We start from the raw sequence: 25,634 nt of genomic DNA, 5'->3' as shown, positions 1-25,634 counted from the left end.
CCTCATATCACACAGCAACATAACACTCAGTCATTGCCGACCTTTTTTATGCCATGGGCCATACCATTAAGCAAGGGGTTCCCAGACCCCAGGTTCAGAACTCCTGATCAACATAGTCTTAACAGAGAGGAACATCTCATTCCACAGAAACATAAGCGGAGGAAAATTGAGCCACAACATGTGCCATCAGGTGGGCTCAGTGATAAGTCTTGAGCATCTTAAAGGTGGGTAAGAGGTAAAGGGGGTGAGTGGGGGAGGAGGGTCAGAGCTGCTGATGCCACAGCTGCCAATGATGGGGAAAAGAGGCTAAAATTGGAAGGATTGTGATGTAAAGGGCTCGTTGTGGTGTTGGGTTGTAGGGCCAGTGAAGATTAGAAAAATAAGGAGGCTGATGTCTACAAAATAAGACCTGTTTTTAGTTGGAGCTTTGTCGGACTAGGAGTTAATGTAGGTCAGTGAGCACACTAGTGAAAAACAGGAATTGATAATGGTTTTGTTATTGGACAGCAAAGTTTCTATCAACTCAGGCTTGCATTCTGATGATGGGAAGCTATCCAGAAGGGTAGCAAAAGCATCAGATTTCAAAGTGAAAATGACACTGAAGATATGGACAATAGCTACACCTCATTGCATTCTGATAACTGCATAAAGAGCCCCTACCAACAACACCCAATCCCCCACTATTAAACATTTGCTTCTGAGTCGGAACAGTGGTGTGTGAAATAATTATAAATCCCACTAACACTCACCTGTTGGAACTAATTGACGATGAAGAGCAAGGAGGTAAGTGAATTACTGACGGGTGATATTTGGGAACTGTACTCTTGTTCCCTACTCTTCAGTTTCAAGTAATTTATAAACAATGATTGAAACATAATGCCCTGCAACATGAATTCTCTCTCGATATGATTTAACACAGCTTTTATACATGGTTTTAACATGAAAGGTCCTCACAATCCCATGGGAGTATTACATTGGCCTTGCTGACATCAGAGGTGGCATTCTCCCACTGAAATGACATCACGTGCAAGCCGTGCAATTATACGCTTGAAGCAGTCCGCATGTCCTGGTAGACACGTAGTTTCGCAAGAACAGAAAACCAGCCACCTCAGTCCGGCTTCCAGCAACAGGAAACTGACAGAAATACTGACTGCAGTAAACTGTTAAATAAACATGACTCTTCCAAAGCGATGCATTACACCCTCTTCGTCAAACCCCCTTCTCCCTGTGCACACTGATATCTCCCAGCACCAGGACACTCTAATAAACCTTGTGTTCTCTGGGCCCAATACAGGTGTAGTGCACATACGTACACACATGCTATATGGCAATCCAGTGGGCTAAGGGTTAAACTCCGGCTTCCAGTTTGAATGAACACACAGCAACCCGAACGCTACTTTATGTAGCAAGTGTAATGTGAGACCCACCCCTTCGGCGAAGGTAACTGCATCTGTCATTTCAGGAGAAATTGTATATCTAAATCACACATACTGACCGTCTGCTCCAAGTCTGGTACTCCAATGCGAATGATTATAGTGCTGGGCGCAGGATTGTCCATTTGGTGGCCGGTTTTAGCTGCTGTACTTGTCCTGATGGTGTGGTAGATGGTTTCCTCCCTGCTGAAACTCTCCTCGTCTTCACCCTCGCTGCAGTTGCAAGTGTTCCGCTGCCGCTCCTCCTCATGTTTCCTGGATGTGGGGCTGAGAGGCATGCTCCGTGCACTAACCATCGACATCACATCACTGGGGGGAGACATAGAGAGAGAAAACTCAAACCCTTAGGAAAACCCCGCACAAACACACATGCGTACCCTCGCCTGCATATAATATATATTCATGTATATATTACTCGCACACAGGTACAATTTCAAGCACATAATTAGGTATAAATGTACACGGCAGCTTGCCTTATAAAGTGCCTAAAGCGTAGTAACACAAGGGGTTTCACATTAGCAATGATGGGAAAAGGAAATCTGTATTAAACAGGAGTCTGTTTGGTAGCGTTTATGCAGGTGTATAGCAGTTGTGTTAAAACCTTGGGCGACGACCTTAACATTATAGGGGCAATACAGGTGTGTGTCTACTCACACACAGACACACACATAATAGATTTATATGTGTGTGTGTATGTATGTATATATATCGCAATAAGATAGTTATAGGGAGGGGTTTGCTTGCCTTGGGCAAGCTTCAAAAGCTGCATGAAGTCATATCAGGCTGGTGACAAAATGCTTATTCAAAAGGTATATTTCTGAAGCACCCTGAAGGAGAAAAATGTCAAGCAGGAACAGAAGTATAGAGAGAAAATTCCAGTGCTCAGTGCAGACAAGTAAGGCACAACTACCAGTGGCTGGGTGATTAGAATCCAAGATGCTCAAGGGACAGGAATTGAAAAAAAATAAAGAGATATCTAAGAATTGGAAGGATGGAGAAGTTTAAAATTGATAGAGAAAATTGAGTGCATGAACACATTTAAAAATTGGATTAATAGTTGTGTAATTATGAATTGTGATTGGAGATCTGTGACCAGTAGTGGTCTGCAACGATTTATGCTGGGACCTCTGTGGGCTTGAATAAAAATATAGCTGATTAGAAAGTTTGCAAATGACACAAACGTGGCAGTCTTCTGGTTAGTGAGCAAGGTGGTCAACGGATTTAGCAGAATGTTAGCAGAATGTCGACCTGCTGCAAATGTGGACTGAGAAATGGCAGATAGAGTTTAACCAGATAAGTGTGAGGTGTTAGGAAGGTCGAATGTAAGAAGGAAGTTCAAACATAGAAACATAGAAAACCTACAGCACAATACAAGCCGTTTGGCCCACAAAGTTGTGCTGAACATGTCCCTACCTTAGAAAATAATAGGCTTACCGACAGCCCTCTATTTTTCTAAGCTCCATGTACCTGTGCAGGAGCTTAGAAAATAGCTTAGAAGATCCTATCATATCCACCTCCACCACCATTACCAGCAGCCCATTTCATGCACTCACCACTCTCTGAGTAAAAAACTTACCCTGACATCTCCTCTGTACTTACTCCCCAGCACCTTAAATGTGTGTCTTCTTGTGGTAACCATTTCAGCCCTGGGAAAAAGCCTCTGATGATCCACATGATCAATGCCTCTCATCATCTTATACACCTCTATCAGGTCACTTCTCATCCTCCGTCGCTCCAAGGAGAAAAGGCCGAGTTCACTCAACCTATTCTCATAAGACATGCTCCCCAATCCAGGCAACATCCTTGTAAATCTCCTCTGCACCCTTTCTATGGCTTCCACATCCTTCCTGTAGTGAGGCGACCAGAACTGAGCACAGTACTCCAAGTGTGGTCTAACCAAGGCCCTATATAGCTGCAACATTACCTCTCGGCTCCTAAATTCAATTCCAAAATTGATGAAGGCCAATACACCGTATGCCTTCTTAACTATAGAGTCAACCTGCGCAGCTGCTTTGAGCATCCTATGGACTCGGACCCCAAGATCCCTCTGATCCTCCACACTGCCAAGAGTCTTACCACTAATACCATATTCTGCCATCATATTTGACCTACCGATGTTCTGTGCAGCATGGGGAATGAGATAAGTTGTGCTGCAGTACTGCCTGCTCAACTGCTTCTGAAACAACTTTGAGAATGTTGTTATGTCTCCAAGTGTACATGCCGCTGGAAAGATTGACTCTGCATGCACTCAAAATATGTTGACGTGTTCCCTTCTCGCCACAAGCAGCACACATGTCTGTCTTATCTTCATACCAGGTGCTGAAGTTGGCAGGTGTTGGGAGCAGCTCGTACACTGCTCTGCATAGAAAAGAAATGCGGAGCGGTTCCATCTGCCACAGAACATTCCAAGATAGATGTCGTTGTTCAGCACTTTCCCACCAGGTCCATGCCCCTTGTTTGGCCAGGCCAGCTGTTTTAGCTAACCTCTTCTCCTCTTCTACCTCTCAGATTTTTTGTTTTCCAGGCTCAAGGTGCTCCTTACCTGTAGAAGATGACCACCACTTGTGGGTTGTCCATCCAAGTCCCTGGCAGCCTAACTGGATAGCCCCAACCGTCTCCTTGTGCTTCAATCTAGACTCTGCCTCATCAGCTGCTACACGGGCTGACCACTTTCTGCCTGATCTCACATCCGGCTGGGTGTTCTTGATGACAGGGTCTTTTGAGTCTCGAAGCATCAAGAATGATCTTACCTTGGCTACCTTGACCTCCTCAACAAGGGATTGCACTGGGATGGTAAGCTTTGTCTGGCTACTGTGGATTGCGACATTGGTGAGGCTGCTCATACTCCAAGCCACTTCTTCACATACTTGTTGACCTTCTGTTCCATTGCCTCAACATGGGACATTGCCACTTCATAGACAATCAGTGGCCACATTATCCGTGGCATCAGTCCATACTGCAAGCACCACAACTTCAACTTGCCAGGCAAGCCACACTTGTCAACGGACATCAGACCTCTGATGATCTGTTCTCCTGTCTCTTGAACCCTCTTGGTGTCTCTCAGCTCCTCTGTGCACCATCGCCCGAGGCTCTTAACTGTTTGGTCCTGAATGGATGGAATTTCCTCCACAAAGAGTGAAATGAAAGTCAACCAGATTTCCTCTCCTAAGAACAAGGCTCCTTGACTTCTTGGTCTTGAACTTCATCCTTCCCCAATCCATTAGCTCCTCGAGTCTAGATAGTACATTTTCCACTACCTCCGTGCTAGGACCCAAAAGGGTGAGATCGTCCATGAACGCTCGTATTGGTGGTAACTCCCCTCCGCCATCAAGTGTGACACCTGGTCCCACTGATTCTGCAGCCCTCACAATGATCTCCATGGCTAACACAAAAAGGATGAGTGAAATCGCACATCCCGTTGGGATTCCAACATCCAAGCTCTGCCACCTAGTTGTAAACTGCTGAGTGGAAAACCTCATCCGGAAATCATTGTAGTACTGCATAACAAAGTTCCTCACCTTAGCAGGAATCCATAGGAATTCCATCACAAACTCAATCAGGACATGGGGAACAGAACCATACGCATTTGCCAGATCAAGCCAAACTACAGCCAGATTTCTTCTCAACCTTTTTGACTCCTGGATGGTATGCCATATCATACTAGAATGTTCAAGACATCCTGGGAAGCCTGGTATTCCTGCCTTCTGCACAGATGTATTTACTAATCCATTCTCTATCACAAATGAAGATATTCTTTCTGCCAGAATGCCAAACATAATCTTCCCCTCTACATTCAGGAGCGAAACTAGTCAGAACTGATTCAATGTAGAAGAATTCTCTTCCTTCAGGATGTATACTCTTTCAGCCTCACTCCATGACAAAGGAACAACACCTTGTCTCCACACCATCTTTAACAATCTCCACAAGTATTTCCTCAGCTCTTCACACTTCTTGAACACCTTATACGGCACTCCATTAGGTCCTGGCACTGAGCCTGATCTTGCCTTTCTGATGAACCATTCGACTTCTGCCAGTTTGGGTTCTGACAGATTGAACTTCACTCCTGGCTTGGTAGGCTTCACAAGCCCTGAAATGTCAAGCAAAGGAGACTCCCGCTGTTTGTTAGAGTAAGTGCTTGCCAGGTGATCCTCAAGTTCTTGTTGAGAGATGTTAAGCTGCCCGCTTTTACTTTGTTCAAACAGTTTCTTTGTGAAATCGTGAGGGTTCTCAAAGAATGACTTTTTTGCTTTCTCTCTCTTGTTTCTCTTTTTACGTTGTGACTCTGCACGATGGAGTGATGCTAACTTTATTCAAAAATGCTCTCGGAGATCAGCAAGCCCTGACTTGTCACCCTCACTTGCCACCTTCCACCTTTGTCTCAACGATCTAAGCTCTCTCCTCAACCTACTAATCTCCTTCTGGCACCTGCTTGGTTGCTGTGTGGGCTTTTCTTTCTTTAACTCAACCAAACCAAACCTGTACTTTCCAACATCGTAAATCATATCGCCCATCACTTCCAATTTTCTCTTTGATGTTCCCCTGAGAGTGTTCTCCAACATCATACTGATATCCTCATCAAATACACGCCAAGCCTTCTCATCTGCCATTGCTGGCCACTTGACCTTCCTCTTCTTCTCTACCTCCTCACCACCGCCATCTTGCGAAGGATCTACCTGGGTACTGTGGTCTGAAACCTGACCTGGGTTAACTCTCGTCTGACCTGGAGTATGATGACTCTCTCCAGAGTGAATCACTGTGGCTTGTGAATCAGTGGTTGGAAAGACTACATCATCTGTGCTTGATGAAGAAATCTCATCTTCATCCACTGGGATGGAATAGCACCTCAAATTTGCTTGGTGGACTCGTAAACCTTTAATGCTGGAAAATGCTCTCCCACACCAACACACTGGACACTCAGAGCCTCTTATCCTAGCTCTTGGTCGTAGTCGTTCCCTGTAATTAACTGTATCCGTCCGATTGGGTCCATCATTCTCCCTCCCTCTTGGAGGACCCAGAGGGTATGTTTCTCCGTATAAACTAGAGGCTTCAAGAGGTGGGTGCTCTTCTGAGCTGGTGCCCGGACTGCCAATCCTGACACCTCCAGGTGCCAGTCTTTCCTGGCTGTCCGCTGTCTCTCCACACTGTCACCGGACTATTCCCGGTTGCCAAGCAGACTATTCCTGGTAGTCAGGAAGAGAAACGTTGCTTTGGCTACACTTGGACTATTATGAACATTTCTCGTCACCACACTGCAGTAAGATGTGGAGGCTTTGGAAAGGGTGCAAAATAGGTTCACCAAGATGCTGCCTATAATGGGGGGGTGGTGCGGTGGGGGGGGGTGTATGAGCTATAAGGAGCGATTGGACAAACTTTGATTATTTTCTCTGGACCACTGGAGGCTGAGTGACTTGATGAGAGTATATAAAATAAAGAGTCCTTTTCCCAGTGTGGAAATATCAAATACTAAAGGGGAAACTGTTTTAAGAAGGGGGGGGGGGAACTTAAAAGAAGAGACTTACATGTAAAAGTTTTTTTTGTATAAAGATTGGTGAATGCCTGGAATATGCTGCCAGGAGAAGTGGTAGCAGCAGCTACCGAACTGTACAAAGGTCTTGAGCACAGATATAGAGTTAGGGTGCCTGAGACTTTTAAACAGTACTGTAGTAGTTTTATGTTTTGCACTGCTGCTGCCTCAGAAGAAACACATTTCATGCCCCTGATGCCGATATGGGTCTCTTTTGCGAACTGAGAGTGGGAAGGGGTGGAGAGAGGGGAACCATGGTTGGGAAAAGGGGAAGGAGCAGCGAGCACCAGAGAGACATTCTTTATTGATCAATTATCCAATTGATTGGAATCAAATGACTTTGCCAGGTGGCTCAGGGCTAGGTGTGTCTGCACCCATGCCAACCCCCACCTCTGACACTCCTTCCCTACCAACTGTCCCACAGCCTCCATCCTTGCACTCCCAAAAATCCTTTGCTCCTGCCAGATTTACAAACTTGATTTGTGGATCATTGGGCACTCTTCCAGGGAAGGTGAGATCTGGACGGAAGAGAAGGTTTGCACCTAAACTGGAGTGAGACTAATCACTAATATCCTTACAGGAAGGTTTGCTGGTGCTGCACAGGGGAGTTTAAACTGGAGTTGCAGGAGGATGGGAATCACAGCAACAGAACAGATAGTGTAGTGGTTGTGGGGAAAGATGTTATTCAGCCTACAAAGTCAGGAATTGAAATATTGAACATGGAAGGATGAATTTCAAAGCAAGGAGTATTGTAGGAAAGGCAGGTGAGCTGAGGACATGGATCAACATGTGGAATCGTGGCATTTTAGCCATTACTGAGACTTGGTTTGCAGGAGGGTCAGGGACTGGCAGCTCAATATTCCAGGGTTCCATTGTTTTAGATCGGGAGGGACTAAAGGGAGAAGGGTGGCATTACTAGTGAGGGAAATAACACTGCGTGTACTCAGACAAGGCAGGAGCAAACTTGGTCAAGAGATCACAGATTGTTTCAAGAAACGTAACAGTGTGATAGTAAGTGACTAACTTTCCACATATTGACTGGGTCTCCCATGCTGTAAAAGTGCCGGATGGAATAGAGTTTGTCAAATTTGTGCAGGAAAGTTTCCTTAATTAATTCATAGATGTCCCAACTAGAAAGAGTGTGATACTAGATCTCCTATGAGGGAATGAGACAGGGTAGGTGACAGAAGTTGGTGTAGGGGAACACTGCATTTTTTATCATAATGCCATTAGTTTCAAAATAATTATAAAGAAGGATTTGTCTAATCCTCGAGTTGAGTTTCTAAATCGGAGGAAGACCAATTTTGATGGTATCACAAAGAATCTGGCAAGTGTGGATTGGGACAGGTTATTTTTTCACAAACGTGTGCTTGGCAAGTAACAGATCTTCAAAGGTGAAACTTTGTGAGTACACAGTTTGGATGTTCCTGTCAGAATAGAAGGCAAGGATAACAGATTCAGAGAACCTTAGTTTTCAAGAGAGGCTCTAGTTAAGAAAAAGGTGTATAGTAGATACAGGCAGGAAGTAACAAATGAGGTGTTTGAGGAGTATAAGAAATGCAAGAGAACACAAGACGGAAATCAAGAGAGCTTAAAGAAGACATGAGGTTGTTCTAGCACACATGGTGAAAGACAACCCTAAGGGGTTCTACAGATATATAAAGATCAAAAGAATAGCAAGGGACAAAACAGGTCCTCTGGAAGATCAGGGTGGTCACATATGCATGGAGCTGAAAGAGACGGGGGAGATCTTAAGTGGATTTTTTGCATCTGTATTTACTCAGGAGACAGAACGGAGTCTATAGAAGTGAGGCAAAACAGCAGTGAGGTCGTGGAAAGGAAGAGGCATTTGCTGTCCCGAGGTAACTTATGCTGGTTAAATCCCCAGGGCCTGACAATGTGTTCCCTCGGATGCTGTGGGAGACTAGTGCAGAATTTGCAGAGGACCTAGCTGAGATATTTAAAATGTCCTTGTCCGTGGGTAATGTGCTGGAGAATCGGAGAATAACTAATGCTGTTCTGTTGTTTAAGTAAGGCTCTAAGAATAAACCAGGAAATTATATGGCAATAAGCCTGACCTCAGTAGTGGGTAAGTAGTTAAGGTGTTCCAAGGAACTGGTTATACAAGACCATAAGACAAAGGAGCAAAATTAGGCCATTTGGCCCATCGAGTCTGCTCTGCCATTTAATCATGGCTGCTCCTTTTTTTCCCCTCCTCAGCCCCACTCCCCATAACCTTGGATGTCCTGTCCAATCAAGAAACTATCAAATTCTGCCTTAAACACCCCCCAAAGAACTGGCCTCCACGGTTGCCTATGGTAATAAATCCCACACATTTTCCACCCTCTGGCAACAGAAATTTCTCCCATCTCTGTTTTAAATAGATGCCCCTCTATCTGAGGCTGGACCTTCTCATCCTAGAAAGCCCCACCATTGGAAACATTTTCACATCTACCCGGTCTAGGCCTTTCAACATTCGAAAGGTTGCAATAAGATCCCCCCTCATCCTTCTAAATTCCAGTGAGTCCAGACCCAGAGCCATCAAATGTTCCTCATATGATAACCCTTTCGTTCCTGGAATCATCTTGTGAACCTCCTCTGGACCCTCTCCAATACCAGCACATCTTTTCTTAGATAAGTAGCCCAAAACTCTTCACAATACGCAAGGTGAGGCCTCACCAGTGCCTTATAAAGCTTCAACTCACATTCCTGCTCTTGGACCTCTTGAAATGAAGAGACAGTTTATTCAGTGATGTCTATTATAAGTCAACAGACTCTCACAGCTACCTGGACTATACCTCGTCCTACCCTGCTACTTGTAAAAACGCCATCACCTTCGCTCAATTCCTCCGACTCCACCACATCTGCTCTCAGTATGAGGTTTTTCATTCTGGAATGAAAATGATGCCTTCTTTTTTCAAAGAAAGGGGCTTCCCTTCCTCCACCATCAATGGTGCCCTCAACCGCATTTCTTCAATTTCGTGCACGTCTGCTCTTACCCCATCGTCCCACCATGCTACCAGGGATAAGGTTCCTCTTGTCCTCACCAACCACCAGCCTCCGCGTCCAGCACAGAATTCTCCAAAACTTCTGGCACCTCCAACTGGATGCCACTACCAAACACATCTTTCCCGACTCCCCCCCCCCCACCTCCACTTTCTGCTTTCTGCAGGGATTGCTCCTTATGAGACTTCCTTGTCCACTCATCCCTCCCCACTGATCTACCTCCTGGCACTTATCCTTGCAAGCGGAACAAGTGCTTCATCTGCCCTTACTCCTCCTCCCTCACTACTATTCAGGGCCCAAACAGTCCTTCCAGGTGAGGCGACGCTTCACCTCAGAGTCTGTTGGGATCATATACTATATTCAGTGCTGCTGGTGTGGCCTCTTGTATATCGGTGAGACCAGGCATAGATTGGGAGACCACTTCGCCGAGCATCTACACTCCGTCTGCCAGAAAAAGCAGGATCTCCCAGTGGCCACCCATTTTAATTCCACTTCCCATTCCCATTCTGATAGGTCTATCCATATACTCCTCCATTGCCGTGATGAGGCCACACTTAGGTTGGAGGAACAACACCTTGTATTCTGTTTGGGTAGCCTCTAATCTGATGGCATGAACATCAATTTCTCATACTTCCGGTTATGCCTCCCCCCACATCACCATTTTCCACCCCCTTGTCCCTCTCTCATGTTATCTCCTTGCCTGCCCATCACCTCCCTCTGATGCTCCACCCCCCTCCACTCACACCTTTCTACGTTCTTCCATGGGCTTCTGTCTCTTTCACCAATCAACTTCCTATCCTTTTGCTTCATCCCTTCCCCTCCAAGTTTCACCTATAACCTAGCATTTCTCTCACCCACCCCTCACCTTTCAAATCTACTTCTCAGCTTTACTACTTGAGTCCTGATGAAGGGTTTCAGCCTGAAACATTGGCAGTACTTTTTTCCATAGATGCTGCCTGACCTGCTGAATCCCTTCCAGCATTATAAGTGTGTTCCTTGGATTTCCAGCATCTGCAGATATTCTCTTCTTCATCTCTTGAAATGAATGCTAACATTGCATTCCTCACCTCTGACTCTACCTGCAGGTTAATGTTTTGCATGCTCTGCACAAGGACTCCCAAGTCCCTTTGCATCTCAGATTTTTGCATTTTCTCCCAGTTTAGAAAATAGTCTGCACATTTATTTCTTCTACCAAAGTGCATGACCATTTCATTTGCCACTCTCTTGCCCATTCTCCTAATCTGTCTAAGTCTTTCTGTAGCCTTCCCGTTTCCACAACACTACCTTCCCCTCCACCAAACTTCGTATCATCTGCAAACCTGGCAACAAAGCCATCTATTCCATCATCTAAATCATTGATATACAGCATAAAAAGGAGCAGTCCCAACACTGACCCCAGCGGAACACCACAAGTCACATGGAGCCAACCAGAAAAGGATCATTTTATTCCCACTCACTGCCTCCTACCAATCAGCCAATGGTCTGAATGCGCAAGTAACTTTCCTGTAATACAATGGGCTCTTAATTTGGTATGCAGTCTCATGTGTGGCACTTTGTCAAAGGCCTTCTGAAAATCCAAATATACAACATCCACTGCATCCCCTCTATCTATCCTACTTGTAATTTCCTCAAAGAATTCCAATAGATTCATCAGGCAAGACTTTTCCTTAAGGAAATTATGTTGTCTTATCGTGTTCTGTGTCACGAAGTACTGCATAACCTCATCCTTAACAATGGACTCCGACATCTTTCCAACGTCTGAGGTCAGGCTAACTGGTCTATAATTTTCTTTCTGCTGCCTTCCTCCTTTCTTAAGAAGTGGAGTGACATTTGCAATTTTCCAGTTCTCCAGAACCATGCCAGAGTCCCATGATTCTTGAAAGATCATTACTAATGCCTCCACAACCTCCACTGCTACCTCTTTCTGAATCCTAGGGTTCAATTCATCTGGTCCAGGTGACTTATGTACCCTTAACAGTCTTTCAGCTTTTTGAGAAACTTCTCCCTTGTAATAGTAACTGCACTCACTTCTCTTCCCTCACACCCTTCAACATCTGACATACTGTCTTCCACAGTGAAGACTGAAGCAAAATACTGCTTTAGTTCATCTGCCATCTCCTTGGGCCCCATTATTACTTCTCCAATCTCATTTTCTTGCGGTTCTATATCCACTCTCATCTCTCTTATTTTTGTACATATTTGAGAAAGCTTTTACTATCCACTTTGATATTGCTTGTTAGCTTGCTTTCATATTTCACCTTTTCCCTCCTAATGATTATTTGCATTGCTTTCTGTTGGGTTTTAAAAGCTTTCAAACCCTCTATCTTCCTGCTAATTTTTGCTTTGTTCTGTGCTTGTTCCTTTGCTTTTACATTGACTTTGACTTCCCTTGTCAGCCATGCTTGTACTATATTGCCATTTGAGTATTTCTTTGTTTTTGGAATAAATCTATCCAGCACTTTCCTCATTTTTCCCAGAAACCCATGCCTTTGCTGCTCTGCTGTCATCCCTGCCATCGCCTCCTTCCAATTTACTTTGGCCAACTCCTCTCTCATACCTCTGTAATTTCCTTCACTCCACTGAAATACTGTTACCTATCAAATTTCAAGTTGAACTCAATCATATTGTGATCACTGCCTCCTAAGAGTTCTTTTACCTTAAGCTCCTTAATAACCTCCTGTTCATTACATAGCACCCAATCCAGTATAGCTGATCGCCGAGTAGGCTCAACAATAAACTGCTCTATAAAACCATCTTGCAGGCGTACAGCAAACTCACTCTCTTGGGATCCATTTCCAACCTGATTTTCCCAATTGACCTGCATGTTGAAATCCCCCATGACTATCATAACATTGCCCTTTTGACATGTCTTTCCTACTTCCTGTTGCAGTCTGTGGTCCACATTCCAGCTACAGTCGGGAGACCTGTATATAACTGCCATCAGGGTCCTTCTACCCTTGCAGTTTCTTAACTCAACCCACAAGGATTCAACATCTTCCGATCCTATGTCACATCTTTCTACTGATTTGATGTCAGTTTATACCAGGAGAGCCATGTCACCCCTCTGCCTACCTTTCAATCCCTCCGATACAACTTGTAATCTTGGATATACACCTCCTAACTACAACCATCCTTCAGCCAGGATTCAGTGATGACCAAAACATCATACCTGACGATCTGTAATAGTGCAACAAGATCATCCACCTTATTTCTTATATGCCATTATATGTATTTGGATAGACAGGGACTGATAAGGATAGTCAACATAGCCTTTTATGGTAGGTTATGTCTAACCAATCCTTTAGAGTTTTTTGAGGAAGATACCAGGAAAGTTGATGGAAACAAGGCAGACAATGTTGTCTGCATGGACTTTACCAAGGCTTTTGTTAAGGTAACACATGGAATATTGTTCAAGAAGATTCTGTAGCTTGGCAATCAGGGTGAAGTAGTTATCTGGATTTGACATTAGCTTTGCATGAGATGCCAGAGAGTGGTAGTAGATGGTTGCCTTTCCAACTGGTCAAAAGACAGAGATATTGTAGATATAGTAGCAGATGTTGCCTGTCTGACTGGAGGCCTGTGACTAGTAAAGTGCCACAGAGATCGGTGCTGAGTCTGTTGTTGTTTGTCATCTATATTAATGATTTGGATGATAACATAGCAAACTAGATCACCATATGTATGGATGACACCAAGACTGAGAGTGTAGTGGACAGCGAGGAAGACAATCAAATCTTTGAATATAGACCAGCAGGACAATGGGCTGAAGAATGGCAGATGGAATTTAATGCAGACAAGTGTGAGGTGTTGTACTTTGAGATGACAAGCCAGGGTGGGTCTTACATGGTGAGTGACAGGGTACTGTAGAGTGTGATAAAACAGAGGCATCTGGTAATACAGATTCATAATTCTTTAAAAGTGACATCTCAGGCAGATAGAGTTGTAAAGAACACTCTTGGCACATTGACCTTCATAAATCAAAGTAATGAGTACGGAAGTCGGGATGTTATATTGAAGTAGTATTAAGGCTTTGGAGTACTGTGTGCGGTTTTGGTCACCTATCTGCAGTAAAGATGTAAATAAGATTGAAAGAGTGCAAAGAAGATTTACAAAGATTTTGCCAGGATTTGAGGACCTGATTTATAGGGAAGGGTTGAATAGGTTCGGACTTTGTTCCCTAGAGCGTAGGAGAATGACAGGTAATTTAATAGAGGTGTACAAAATTATGAGGGGGTTGGAATGGATGAATGACAGCAGGCTTTTCCCACTGAGAACTGGTCATGGGTTAAGGGTGAAAGGTGAAATGTTTAAGGAGAACAAGTGAGGGAATTTCTTCACTAAGAGGGTGTGAGACTGTGGAAGGAGCTGCCAGAGGAAGTGGTGGATGTGGGCTTGATGTCAGCATTTAAGGGATGTTTGGGTAGGTACGTGGATGGCAGTAGTTTCAGCAGGGCTTCTGTAAAGGGAAACCTTGCCTGACAAATCTGGTAGAGTTCTTTGAGGAAGTAACAAACTGAGGAAGGACAAAGGAGAGGCAGTGGATGTCATTTACTTGGATTTTCAGAAGGCATTTGATAATTTGCCACACTCGAGACTGCTAAACAAGATAAAATCCAATGGCATTACAGGAAAGATACTGGCTTGTATAGAGGAATGGTTGACAGGCAAGAGGGAGTGAGTGGGAATAAAAGGGGCCTTTTCTGGTAGGCTGCCAGTGACTAGTGGTGTTCCTCAGGAGTCAGTATAGGGACCGCTACTTTTCACATTGTTTGTCAATGATTTGGAAAATGGAATTGATGGCTTTGTGGCAAAGTTTGCAGATGATACAAAGATAGGTGGATGGGATAGATAGTGCTGAGGAAGCAATGTGATTGCAGCTGGACTTAGACAAATTGGAAGAAAGGGCACAAAAGGGGTAGATGGAATACAGTGTTGGGAAATGTATTATAATGCATTTTGATAAAGTGAACAATAGTTTGGACTACAAACTAAATGGGGAGAAGGGTCAAACATCAAAGATGAAGAGGGACTTAAGAGTCCTCATGTAAGACTCTGAGAAGGTTAATTTACAGGTTGAGTCTTTGGTAAAGAAGGAAATGCAATGTTGGCACTTATTTCAAGGGGAATGGAATATAAGAGCAAGGAGATAATGCTGAGGCTTTATAAGACACTAGTGAGACTGCACTTGGAGTATTGTCAGCAGTTTGGGGCCCCATATCTCAGAAAGGATGTGTTGTCATTGGAGAAAATCCAGAAGAGGTTCATGAAGATAATTCTGGGAATGAAAAGGTTAACATATGAGTTGTATTTGACAGCTTTGGACCTGTATTCACTGGAATTTAGAACAATACAGTGGGATCTCAACGAAACCCACCAAATGTCGAAAGGACTAGACAGGGTGGATATGGAGAGGATGTTTCCCATGCTGGGGGCCATCCAGAACTAGAGGGCACAGCCTCAAAATTGAGGGGGGACCTCTTAGAACAGAGGTAAGGAGGAATTTTTTTAGCCAGAGAGTAATGAATCTGTGGAATGCTCTGCCACAGACTGCAGGGGAGGTCATGTCTGTGGGTATATTTAATCGGAAGTTGATCATTTCCTGATTGGTCAGGGCATCAAACACAATAAGGCCATAAGATCAAAAGATATAGGAGCAGAAGTAGGCCATTCAACTCAACAAGACTGCTCCATCATTCAATCATGAGCTGATCCAATTCTTCCAGTCATTCCCTCACCCCTGCCTTCTCCCCATACCCTTTGAATCAACCTATCTCTGCCTTAAATGCACCCAATGACTTGGCCTCCACGGCTGCTCACGGCAACAAATTCCACAGATTTACCACCCCCTGACTAAAGTAATTTCTCCACATCTATGTTCTAAATGGGCGTCGTGCCCTCATGTCATAGCCTCTCCTACCATGGGAAATAACTTTGCCATATCTAATCTGTTCAGGCCTTTTAACATTCAGACTGTTTCTATGAGATCCCCTCTCATTCTCCTGAACTCCAGGGAATACAGCCCAAGAGTTGCCAGACGTTCCTCATACAGTAACCCTTTCATTCCTGGAATCATTCTCGTGAATCTTCTCTGAACCCTCTCCATTGTCAGTATATCCTTTCTAAAATAAAGAGCCCAAAACTGCACACATTACTCCAAGTGTGGTCTCATGGATGCCTTAGAGAGCCTCAACATCACATCCCTGCTCTTATATTATACACCTCTAGAAATGAATGCCAACATTGCATGTGCCTTTTTCACAACTGACTCAACCTGGAGGTTATATTTTAGCATATCTTGCACAAGGACTCCTAAGTCCTTTTGCATCTCTGCATTTTGAATTCTCTCCCCATCTAAATAATAGTCTGCCCACTTTTTTCTTCCACCAAAGTGCATGACCATACACTTTCCAACATTGTATTTCATTTGCCACTTCTTTGCCCATTCCCTTAGACTATCTAAGTCTCTCTGCAGGCTCTCTGTTTCCTCAACACTTCCTCCTCCACCTATCTTTGTATCATCCGTAAATTTAGCCACAAATCCATTAATCCCATAATCCAAATCATTGACATACATCGTAAAAAGCAGTGGTCCCAACACTGACCCTTGTGGACCTCCACTGGTAACCGGCAGCCAGCCAGAATAGGATCCCTTTATTCCCTCTCTCTGTTTTCTGCCATCAGCTAATGCTCCTCCCAAGCTAGTAACTTCCCTGTAATTCCATGGGATCTTACCTTGCTAAGCAGCCTCATGTGCGGCACCTTGTAAAAGGCCTTCTGAAAATCCAAGTACACCACATCTACTGCATCTCCTTTGTCTACCATGCTTGTAATTTCCTCAAAAAATTGCAGTAGGTTAGTCAGGCATGATCTTCCTTTAAGGAAACCATGCTGGTTTTGGCCTATCTTGCCATGTGCCTTCAGGTACTCCATAATCTCATCCCTAACAATCGTTTCCAACAACTTCCCAACCACTGATGTCAGGCTAACAGGTCTATAGTTTCCCTTCTGTTGCCTACTACCCTTCTTAAATAGCGAAGTAACATTTGCAGTTTTCCATTCATCCGGTACAATGACAAAATCCATCGATTCATAAAAGATCATTGTTAATGTCTCTGCAATCTCTCCAGCTACTCCTTCAGAACCCAAGGGTGCATTCCATCAGATCCAGGAGATTTATCCACCCTCAGACCATTAAGCTTCCTGAGCACCTTCTCAGTCATAATTTTCACTGCACATACTTCACTTCCCTGACGCTCTTGAATGTCCGGTATACTGTAGATGTCTTCCACTGTGAAGACTGGTGCAAAATACATATTCAGTTCATCTGCCATCTCTGCATCTCTCACTACAATATCTCCAGTATCATTTTCGGTTGGCCCTGTATTTACCCTCAACTCTCTTTTACCCTTTACATACTTAAAAACGCTTTTAGTATCTTCTTTAATATTAGTTGCCAGCTTCTTTTCATAATTGATCTTTTCCTTCCTGATGACCTTCTTAGTTTTCTTCTGCAAGTATTTAAAAGCTTCCCAATCCACTATCTTCCACTAGCTCTGGGTTCCTTGTATGCCCTCTCTTTTGCTTTTACTTTGGCTCTGACTTCACTTGTCAGCCACAGCAGTCTGCTTCTTCCATTACAAAATTTCTTCTTATTTGGAATATATCGGACTTGCACTTCCCTCATTTTTCACAGAAACTCCAGCCATGGAGTCTCCAGCCAAAGGATATGACAAGAAGGCAGATGTATGGGGTTGAGTGAGATCCGGGATCAGCCATGATGGAATGGTGAAGCATGCTTGATGGGCTGAATGGCCTAATTCTGCTACTATATCTTATGGTTTTATGTTCTTATGGAAGGGATACGGAAGGCTATAGTCCAGGTACGGGTCAATGGAACTCGGCAGATTAACAGTTCAACACAGACTTTTACCGCTGTACCATTGAGAGCGTACTCACCAACTGCATCTCAGTGTGATATGGCAATTGTCCCGTATCGGACTGCAAAGCACTCCAGCGGCTGGTGAAAACTGTCAAGCGGATTATCGGCACTCAATTGCCCACCATTGAGAACATCTACCATAAACGCTGCCTGGGCAGGGCGAAAAGCATTATCAAAGATGCATCTCACCCTAACCATGGACTTTTTACTCCCCTCCCATCCGGTAGGTGCTACAGGAGCCTCCGCTCCCGCACCAGCAGACACAGGAAGAGCTTCTTCCCTGAGGCTGCGACCCTGCTGAACCTCACGTCACAGCGATAAGCAGTATTATAGCCATATTGGACTGCCTCAGTACTTTTATATTTGTATGCTGTAGCACTTAATTTTTATTCGCAGTTATCTTGTAAATAATACTGTTCTTTTGAACTTCTGGTCAGATGCTAACTGCATTTCGTTGGCTTTGTATCTGTACTCGGCACAATGACAATGAAGTTGAATCTAATCTAATCTAACTAGTTGGTTTGAAGAGGCTGTCTGTGCTGTAGTGTTCTATGGCTCTTTTATTTTACATGCAGTTATCAGTACAGCTATGGAAATCACCCACATTAACAATGGAAAATCTTCTTGAGCCTCTCCATCCTTTTCTTATAAATTGGTGTAATTAACATTGGTGTAATTAACCTCCGTCTCCGCACATCTGCTCTCAGGATGAGGCTTTACATTCCACGACGAGGGAGATGTCCTCCTTTATTAAGGAAAGGGGCTTCCCTTCCTCCACTATCAACTCTGCTCTCAAATGCATCTCCCCCATTTCAAGCACATCTGCTCTCACGCCATCCTCCCACCACCCCACTAGGAATAGGGTTCCCCTGGTCCTCACCTACCACCCCACCAGCCTCCAGGACCAACATATTATTCTCCGTAACTTCCGCCACCTCCAACGGGATCCCACCACTAAGCACATCTTTCCCTCCCCCCCCCCCTGCTTTCTGCAGGGATCACTCCCTACGCGACTGCCTTGTCCATTCGTCTCCCCCATCCCTCCCCACTGATCTCCCTCCTGGCACTTATCCTTGTAAGCGGAACCAGTGCTACACATGCCCTTACACTTCCTCCCTCAACATCATTCAGGGCCCCAGACAGTCCTTCCAGGTGAGGCGACACTTCACCTGTGAGACGGCTGGGGTGATATACTGTGTCCGGTGCTCCCGATGTGGCCTTTTATATATTGGCGAGACCCAGAGCAGACTGGGAGACCGCTTTGCTGAACACCTACGCTCTGTCCGCCAGAGAAAGCAGGATCTCCCAGTGGCCACACATTTTAATTCCACATCTCATTCCCATTCTGACATGTCTATCCACGGCCTCCTCTGCCTTAAAGATGAAGCCACACTCAGGTTGGAGGAACAACACCTTATATTCCGTCTGGGTAGTCTCCAATCTGATGGCATGAACATCGACTTTTCTAACTTCCGCTAATGCCCCGCCTCCCCCTCGTACCCCATCCATTATTTATTTATATACACACATTCTTTCTCTCACTCTCCTTTTTCTCCCTCTGTCCCTTTGACTATACCCCTTGCCCATCCTTTGGTTTCCCCCCACCCCCATCTTTCTCCCCAGACCTCCTGTCCCATGATCCTCTCATATCCCTTTTGCCAAACCCCTGTCCAGCTCTTGGCTCCATCCCTCTCCCTCCTGTCTTCTCCTATCGTTTTGGATCTCCCCCTCCTCCTCCCACTTTCAAATCTCTTACTAACTCTTCTTTCAGTTAGTCCTGACGAAGGGTCTCGGCCCGAAACGTGGACTGTACCTCTTCCTAGAGATGTTGCCTGGCCTGCCTTCTACCCCTAAGAACTTTCTACAGGGGTACAATTGAGAGCATCCTGACTGGTTGCATCACTGGTATGGGAACTGTAGCTCCCTTAATTGCAGGACTCTGCAGAGAGTGGTGCAGACAGCCCAGCGCATCTGTAGATGTGAACTTGCCATGAATCAGGACGTTTACAAGGACAGGTGTGTAAAAAGGGCCCGAAGGATCTTTGGGGACCCAAGTCACCCCAACCACAATCTATTCCAGCTGCTACCATCCGGGAAGTGGTACCACAGCATAAAGCCAGGACCAACAGGCTCCGGGACAGCTTCTTCCACCAGGCCATCAGACCGATTAATTCACGCTGATTTGAGTGTACTCTGTACTACATTGACTGTTCTATTTATTATAAATTACTATGATTGCACATTGCACATTTAGATGGAGATGTAACATAAAGATTTTTACTCCTCGTGAATGTGAAGGATGTAAGAAATGAAGTCAATTTAAATTCAAATACAAATTCAATTCAAATTCAGAAAACAGATTAGACTACTGTTTTGTGAAACACTTTCTTTCAGTTTTCAAGGGTGATCTTGAGCTTTCAATTGGCATTTAATTCATCATTCCTTTCACACCCATGCCTCATTCACTGTCACAATAATTCCAACCTAAATTTAAGGAACAATACCTCACCTTCTTTCTGGGTACACTGCAGTCCTTGGAGCTCAACACTGAACTCAGCAATTTCAGCTCAGCATTCCTTTCCTCTCCATGGATGGTGCTGCATACTTCAATTTCATTTTTCCCCTCTAAATACCAGTATTTAATGTTTACCTTGAGAATACGAGTTGCATCCTATCACAAAACCTCGCCCAGATCCCTCCACTCCCCACTCCCCTCCCCCCACTTTTCCCAAAACTTATATAAATGTTCTCACTAATGAAGAACATTGTGTTCAGGCATTGACTCTTTCTGTCGCCATAGTTACTCCCTGATTTGCTCAGTGCTTTTTAAAATTTCATTCTTTGTGTAGACAAATAGGCATTGGCTCTGGAAGAAATGTTTATTTTGCGTTGGATTAGGCAGCTGTGACTTGAGTGGAATGGCTGTGGTTGACTAAAATGGCTATGGATAGAGTAGAGTGGGTATATGGGGGAAATGTGGTAGAGACTCAACGGATATTGCTGAGATCTTCTCCAAGGATATCCACCTTGTCATGGTGGAGAGGCCTGTGAGTTTCTGAGATCCTGGGAGCAATGCCATCTGGTGCTTATGTTCTGGTAGGATTATGCTTGGTAGTAAGGTCGAGGGGGGAGGTTCCGGACAAAAATAATGATACAACCGATACCACAACAGTGGAGCTGGTAGAAGACGATGACAAATCGTAAAGGCAGTGAAGGTGGAAGAAGGCTACAACAGAGGAGGGTCCCCAGTCATCTTGTATTTCATGCCACTGGACCCTGACTTGTCAAACACTGAGTGGTAAATGCCCAAGCATCAGTCTCCCCATTTTAAACAAAGTCATGCACAGGTGTTTTCCTTGAAGTGTATGCAGCTGAACCCACACTGCACCAGAACATGTCGATCCCGGATCAGTCTGTACAACCACCCAAGGACCCATCAGCAGACAAATCACTGTGGGAACCTCATACTCGACTTGAGTGATCACACTACGATATGGTGACAGTAGGTGGGCAAGGTGCAATTGGTGTGAATGCAGAATAGAACTGGTGGATTAGGTGGGTGTAGATTGGCATGTAAATTGCTGGAGATTGGGTGCATCTTTGTGGAGTTTGTGAAAGAGTTCATTTAGATGTGGATGTTGATGATCTGCAAAGGTGTAGTTGGGGTGGATTTAGTTGGGAATGGTTGGAAGGTTATTTAGTGGGACAGTTTAAAGGGAGATTTTCTCTGTAGCTAATCTCTGCTGTACTTGAACTGGAATTATCATCCATTTTATAAAAGAAAAGAACAGTAGAAGTGTTAGCTTCATTAGTCACGCAGCATTGAGGAAGATATATTCATGATCAAAATAAAGCACAGAAAAGGAGATAGAGGGAAAAGTGGAACAAATACAGAAAGATAGGACATCACCTTTTCTGGTAAAATATTTTATTTAAAATAACTTTACTATTTATTCTAAAATATAATCCCTGGACACCAATCTCTTCTTGACTATAATAAATGTTTTTTTTTCACATCGGAGAAGGCTGTATGATCGCAGGGTGGTATCAGCGTTGGTCCGGATCATTCTGACACAATAATGAATCAAACGACTGGCATCAAGAGAAGGAGCAATGTGGATTCACCACAATTGTTCAGTGACACAGATCTCAGGTACAGCAACAGCTAATATTCTATCAATTTCTGTTCAGGATGAGGGTGAAAGGAGAGAAAGAAATTGCATTTGCCTTATACCTTTTAAAACCACAAATAATCCCTAATAACTTCATGGCTAATTAGTTTGTGAAGTATAGTCAATGACCTGCCTTGTTACTGAGCAGTGAAGGCTCTTTAAGCTTATTGCTGCCTATGGACTTTTCCTGATTTTTATGACATCGTATGATATTAAAGGAGCCATTCAACATGACCCCATCTAAAAAGGTTCTGGAACCTTTGTGAACAAGGTGAGCACAATATGCATATTAAACTGATCAAACTGAAGAATCTTTGTTGAAACAATTTAATTTTAATTACAATTTAAAGCAAAGAAACCCCAAATTTGTATGAGAAAACTCAGTGACAGAGAGCTTATTTGAGAGTATTAAGTCTTATCAAGCTGTTAAAAATCACTTCACACTTGCATGGGCATTCCTATATTTTTTGGCATTAGATAGTAAGTACTGAAAATGTATGGCTACTAAACCTCCCAGTCAAAGCTTGTGCAAATAAAAGCATCAATTAGAGAACAACTTCTGGAGTTCCACATTTAATTATATAATTTTTCTTCATAACATGGGCTGGTGTTAGCCTCCCCCTTATTCTTGCAAGAAAATATAGGCAATATTGCAGGATCAAGCGCATAGAAATAAAAACGTATACAACAATAATACAACAATGGCCAGATATCTGTTATTAAATGTAATCTATCACTTGGAACCTTGCACACATTATGCTAAAGTTCATGCAGGACATATAAAGTAGACTGCTTTCATCTACCCATTGCTTTGCTATGTTACCATCTCAAAAGATTCAGTCAAAATTCCTCAGACAAGATTTTCAGTGATTAATTGTACTTTTCTAAATTATAACTTCTATTTCCTCTCAGATATTTTTCTAGTAATTTGGAAACTAATATTAAGCTGACTGGCCAGTACTTTCATGATCCTTCACTTCCTTCTTTTTAAAAACAACATTAGAAGCTTTCCATTTTGCTGGACTGGAAAAAGTCTGCTTTTTCCTCCCCTGTTTCTCTTAATACCTGCAAAATATTTCATCTGGTCCTAGTGAATTATCTTCCTTCAAAGATTCGAGGTTTAAGATTCAAGATCCACGTGTACGCTGTACATCATAACATACCCTTGGGTGTGCTGTTTACATTAACAACCAAAACACCCAGGGGTATGCTGCAGGCAGCTCACAAGTGTTTCATACGCATTCTGGCACCAACAATGGTGGAATGCCCACAATGCTTGACAGAACAACATAGAACACAACCAGCAACAAAACAAGCCCCTTTCCTCCCTCCCAGCTACACAAATAGACAGTGCTCTATCGCAGTCGGTTCAGACTAATCCGTTTAGACTAGGTTCTAAACATTTTTACTTACTCTCTTTCTCTGTTGTGTTCATTTTTCATACTCATCTCCCTTAACTACAGCATTTACAGTGTCTCCCACCTTTTTGAAGATGGGCTCATAATACTCAATGTGCTGAATCAATACTGATCTGACTAACTGCCTCCACTGGCTCACATGCTAATTCCAAGGCTACTTTAACCCAGGCACAACAGATTCTGCAGACGCTAAAAAACCTGAGCAACATGACCTGCAGTGGTACCTGTAGGATGCACCAGGATGGATACCTCCTTGGTGAGGCTATTCCATGAATTGAACCAGACTGTGAGTGGCTCTTGCTCTTCGAGTTGATAACTGTTCATCATTAGCCTTAAATATTAACTTCTCTTTTCATTTTTATTTCAAACTTTTCCAGTATCCATAGTGTTGTGTGCTCTTGGCCTTTATAAATAATCTTTAGGTTTCACTTGATTTTTACTTGTATACTTTTCTCACCTTTCTCTGTCACTCTAATTTCCCTTGTAATTTCAACCGTGCACTTTCTAATCTCCCCTGTTGCACTGAAATCTAGTGCAAACTTTCCTCGTTTGTAATACTCAAGCATGTATGGTCTTGGGCATCCTGAAGCGCGATAGATTCAGGAGTTCCTACCATTATTCTTCATATTTTTTGAATCCTTGCTACCTCCCCTTTGAAGCCCTCTGCTGGTATGAATATGATTTAGCTATATTTAGCTTTAGAGTCATAAAACATTAGCAAAAATGATGGATGACCTTACACAATACAGTTCTTAGGACTCAATATTGAATTCAACGATATCATATCATATCAACACTGACCATTTCAACCTGATGGCATTAACATTGACTTCTCTAACTTCCGCTAATGCCCCACCTCCCCCTCGTACCCCATCCGTTATTTATATACACACATTCTTCCTCTCACTCCCCTTTTTCTCCCTCTGTCCCTCTGACTATACCCCTTGTCCATCCTCTGGGCTTTTCCCCTCCTCCCCCTTTTCTGTCTCCCTGGGCCTCCTGTCCCATGATCCTCTCATACCCCTTTTGCCAATCACCTGTCCAGTTCTTGGCTCCATCCCTCTCCCTCCTGTCTTCTCCTATCATTTTGGATCTCCCCCTCCCCCTCCCACTTTTAAATCTCTTACTAGCTCTGCCTTCAGTTAGTCCTGACGAAGGATCTCGGCCCGAAACGTCGACTGTACCTCTTCCTAGAGATGCTGCCTGGCCTGCTGCGTTCACCAGCAACTTTGATGTGTGTTGCTTGAATTTCCAGCATCTGCAGAATTCCTCGTGTTTGCTGACCTGTTCTGATATCAGGCTATCCGTCTCTAACACTAACTGATTTTTTCTCTCCATAGATGGTGCCTGATCTGCTGAGCATTTCCTGTAATTTATTTCAGAGTTCCACCAACAGCCGTATTCTTTATCTCACAGTTCCAATAGGCTCCTTTGCTTTTAATGAACTTAAAGTTGCCATGCCATTACTGTTATGCCTTATCTGAGGAAAACAGCCAAATCTTGGGAAAACTGCCCAGTTATAATTGCCTGTACAATGCTTACTGTCTAGTCACATTCAGGCCTAAAATTTCAATAGCTTTGCTCTGTTTTCTTAATACAATTAAAAATTTACTTTATCAAAGCAAAACTCAGTACAGGAGGAAGCTGGAGAGGAAACTATGGCAGAACAACACAAAGGATGTGTGGAGTGGTATGAAAATAATCACAAGGCACAAAATGACCAGAGACCAGGTGATTGAAGTAGAGCGGGACAGGACCAATGAGCTAAACAGGTTTCTCAAAAAGCTTGATGAGAAGGCTTCATTTTACTCCTCTACAACCCATCCACCACCCCCCCCAGCTCCTCCCCTCTCACCCTTTGCCCTCCGTCTCTCTCCAAGGACACAGACACATGGACTGTCACTGCTGAGTAGGTAAGGGGAGAGCTCATCAGACTTCACCCAGGTCAGGCTGTGGGGCAGGACAGCATCAGCCCAAGGGTACCCAAGGTGTGTGCTACTGAGCTGGGTGCTGTCTTTCAATACATCTTTAATCTGAGCCTGAGCCTGGAGAAGATCCTTGTGAAAAACATCCTGCCTAGTTCCAGTACCCAACAAGACATGTCCCACCACATCCAGTGACTACAAACCATTTGCACTGACC

The 25,634-nt window shown here is 43.9% G+C and overlaps 1 protein-coding gene across 6 annotated transcripts in view; it reads right to left on the bottom strand.

Annotated features, from left to right (window-relative positions):
- The window catches only part of shank3a (SH3 and multiple ankyrin repeat domains 3a), a 1,110,717-nt gene that overhangs the window by 858,705 nt on the left and 226,378 nt on the right, over window positions 1-25,634 (bottom strand). For all 6 annotated transcript variants that reach the window (XM_063072946.1, XM_063072949.1, XM_063072948.1 and 3 more), the window contains one exon: window positions 1,496-1,742. In XM_063072946.1, coding sequence (XP_062929016.1) covers window positions 1,496-1,735 — 240 coding nt within the window. In that variant the 5' untranslated portion in view covers window positions 1,736-1,742. The remainder of the gene's footprint in view (window positions 1-1,495; window positions 1,743-25,634) is intronic.

This window comes from Mobula hypostoma, chromosome 20 (genome assembly GCF_963921235.1).
Source record: "Mobula hypostoma chromosome 20, sMobHyp1.1, whole genome shotgun sequence".
Classification (NCBI taxonomy): Eukaryota; Metazoa; Chordata; class Chondrichthyes; order Myliobatiformes; family Myliobatidae; genus Mobula; species Mobula hypostoma.
This window is presented reverse-complemented; position numbering and strand designations above follow the sequence as displayed.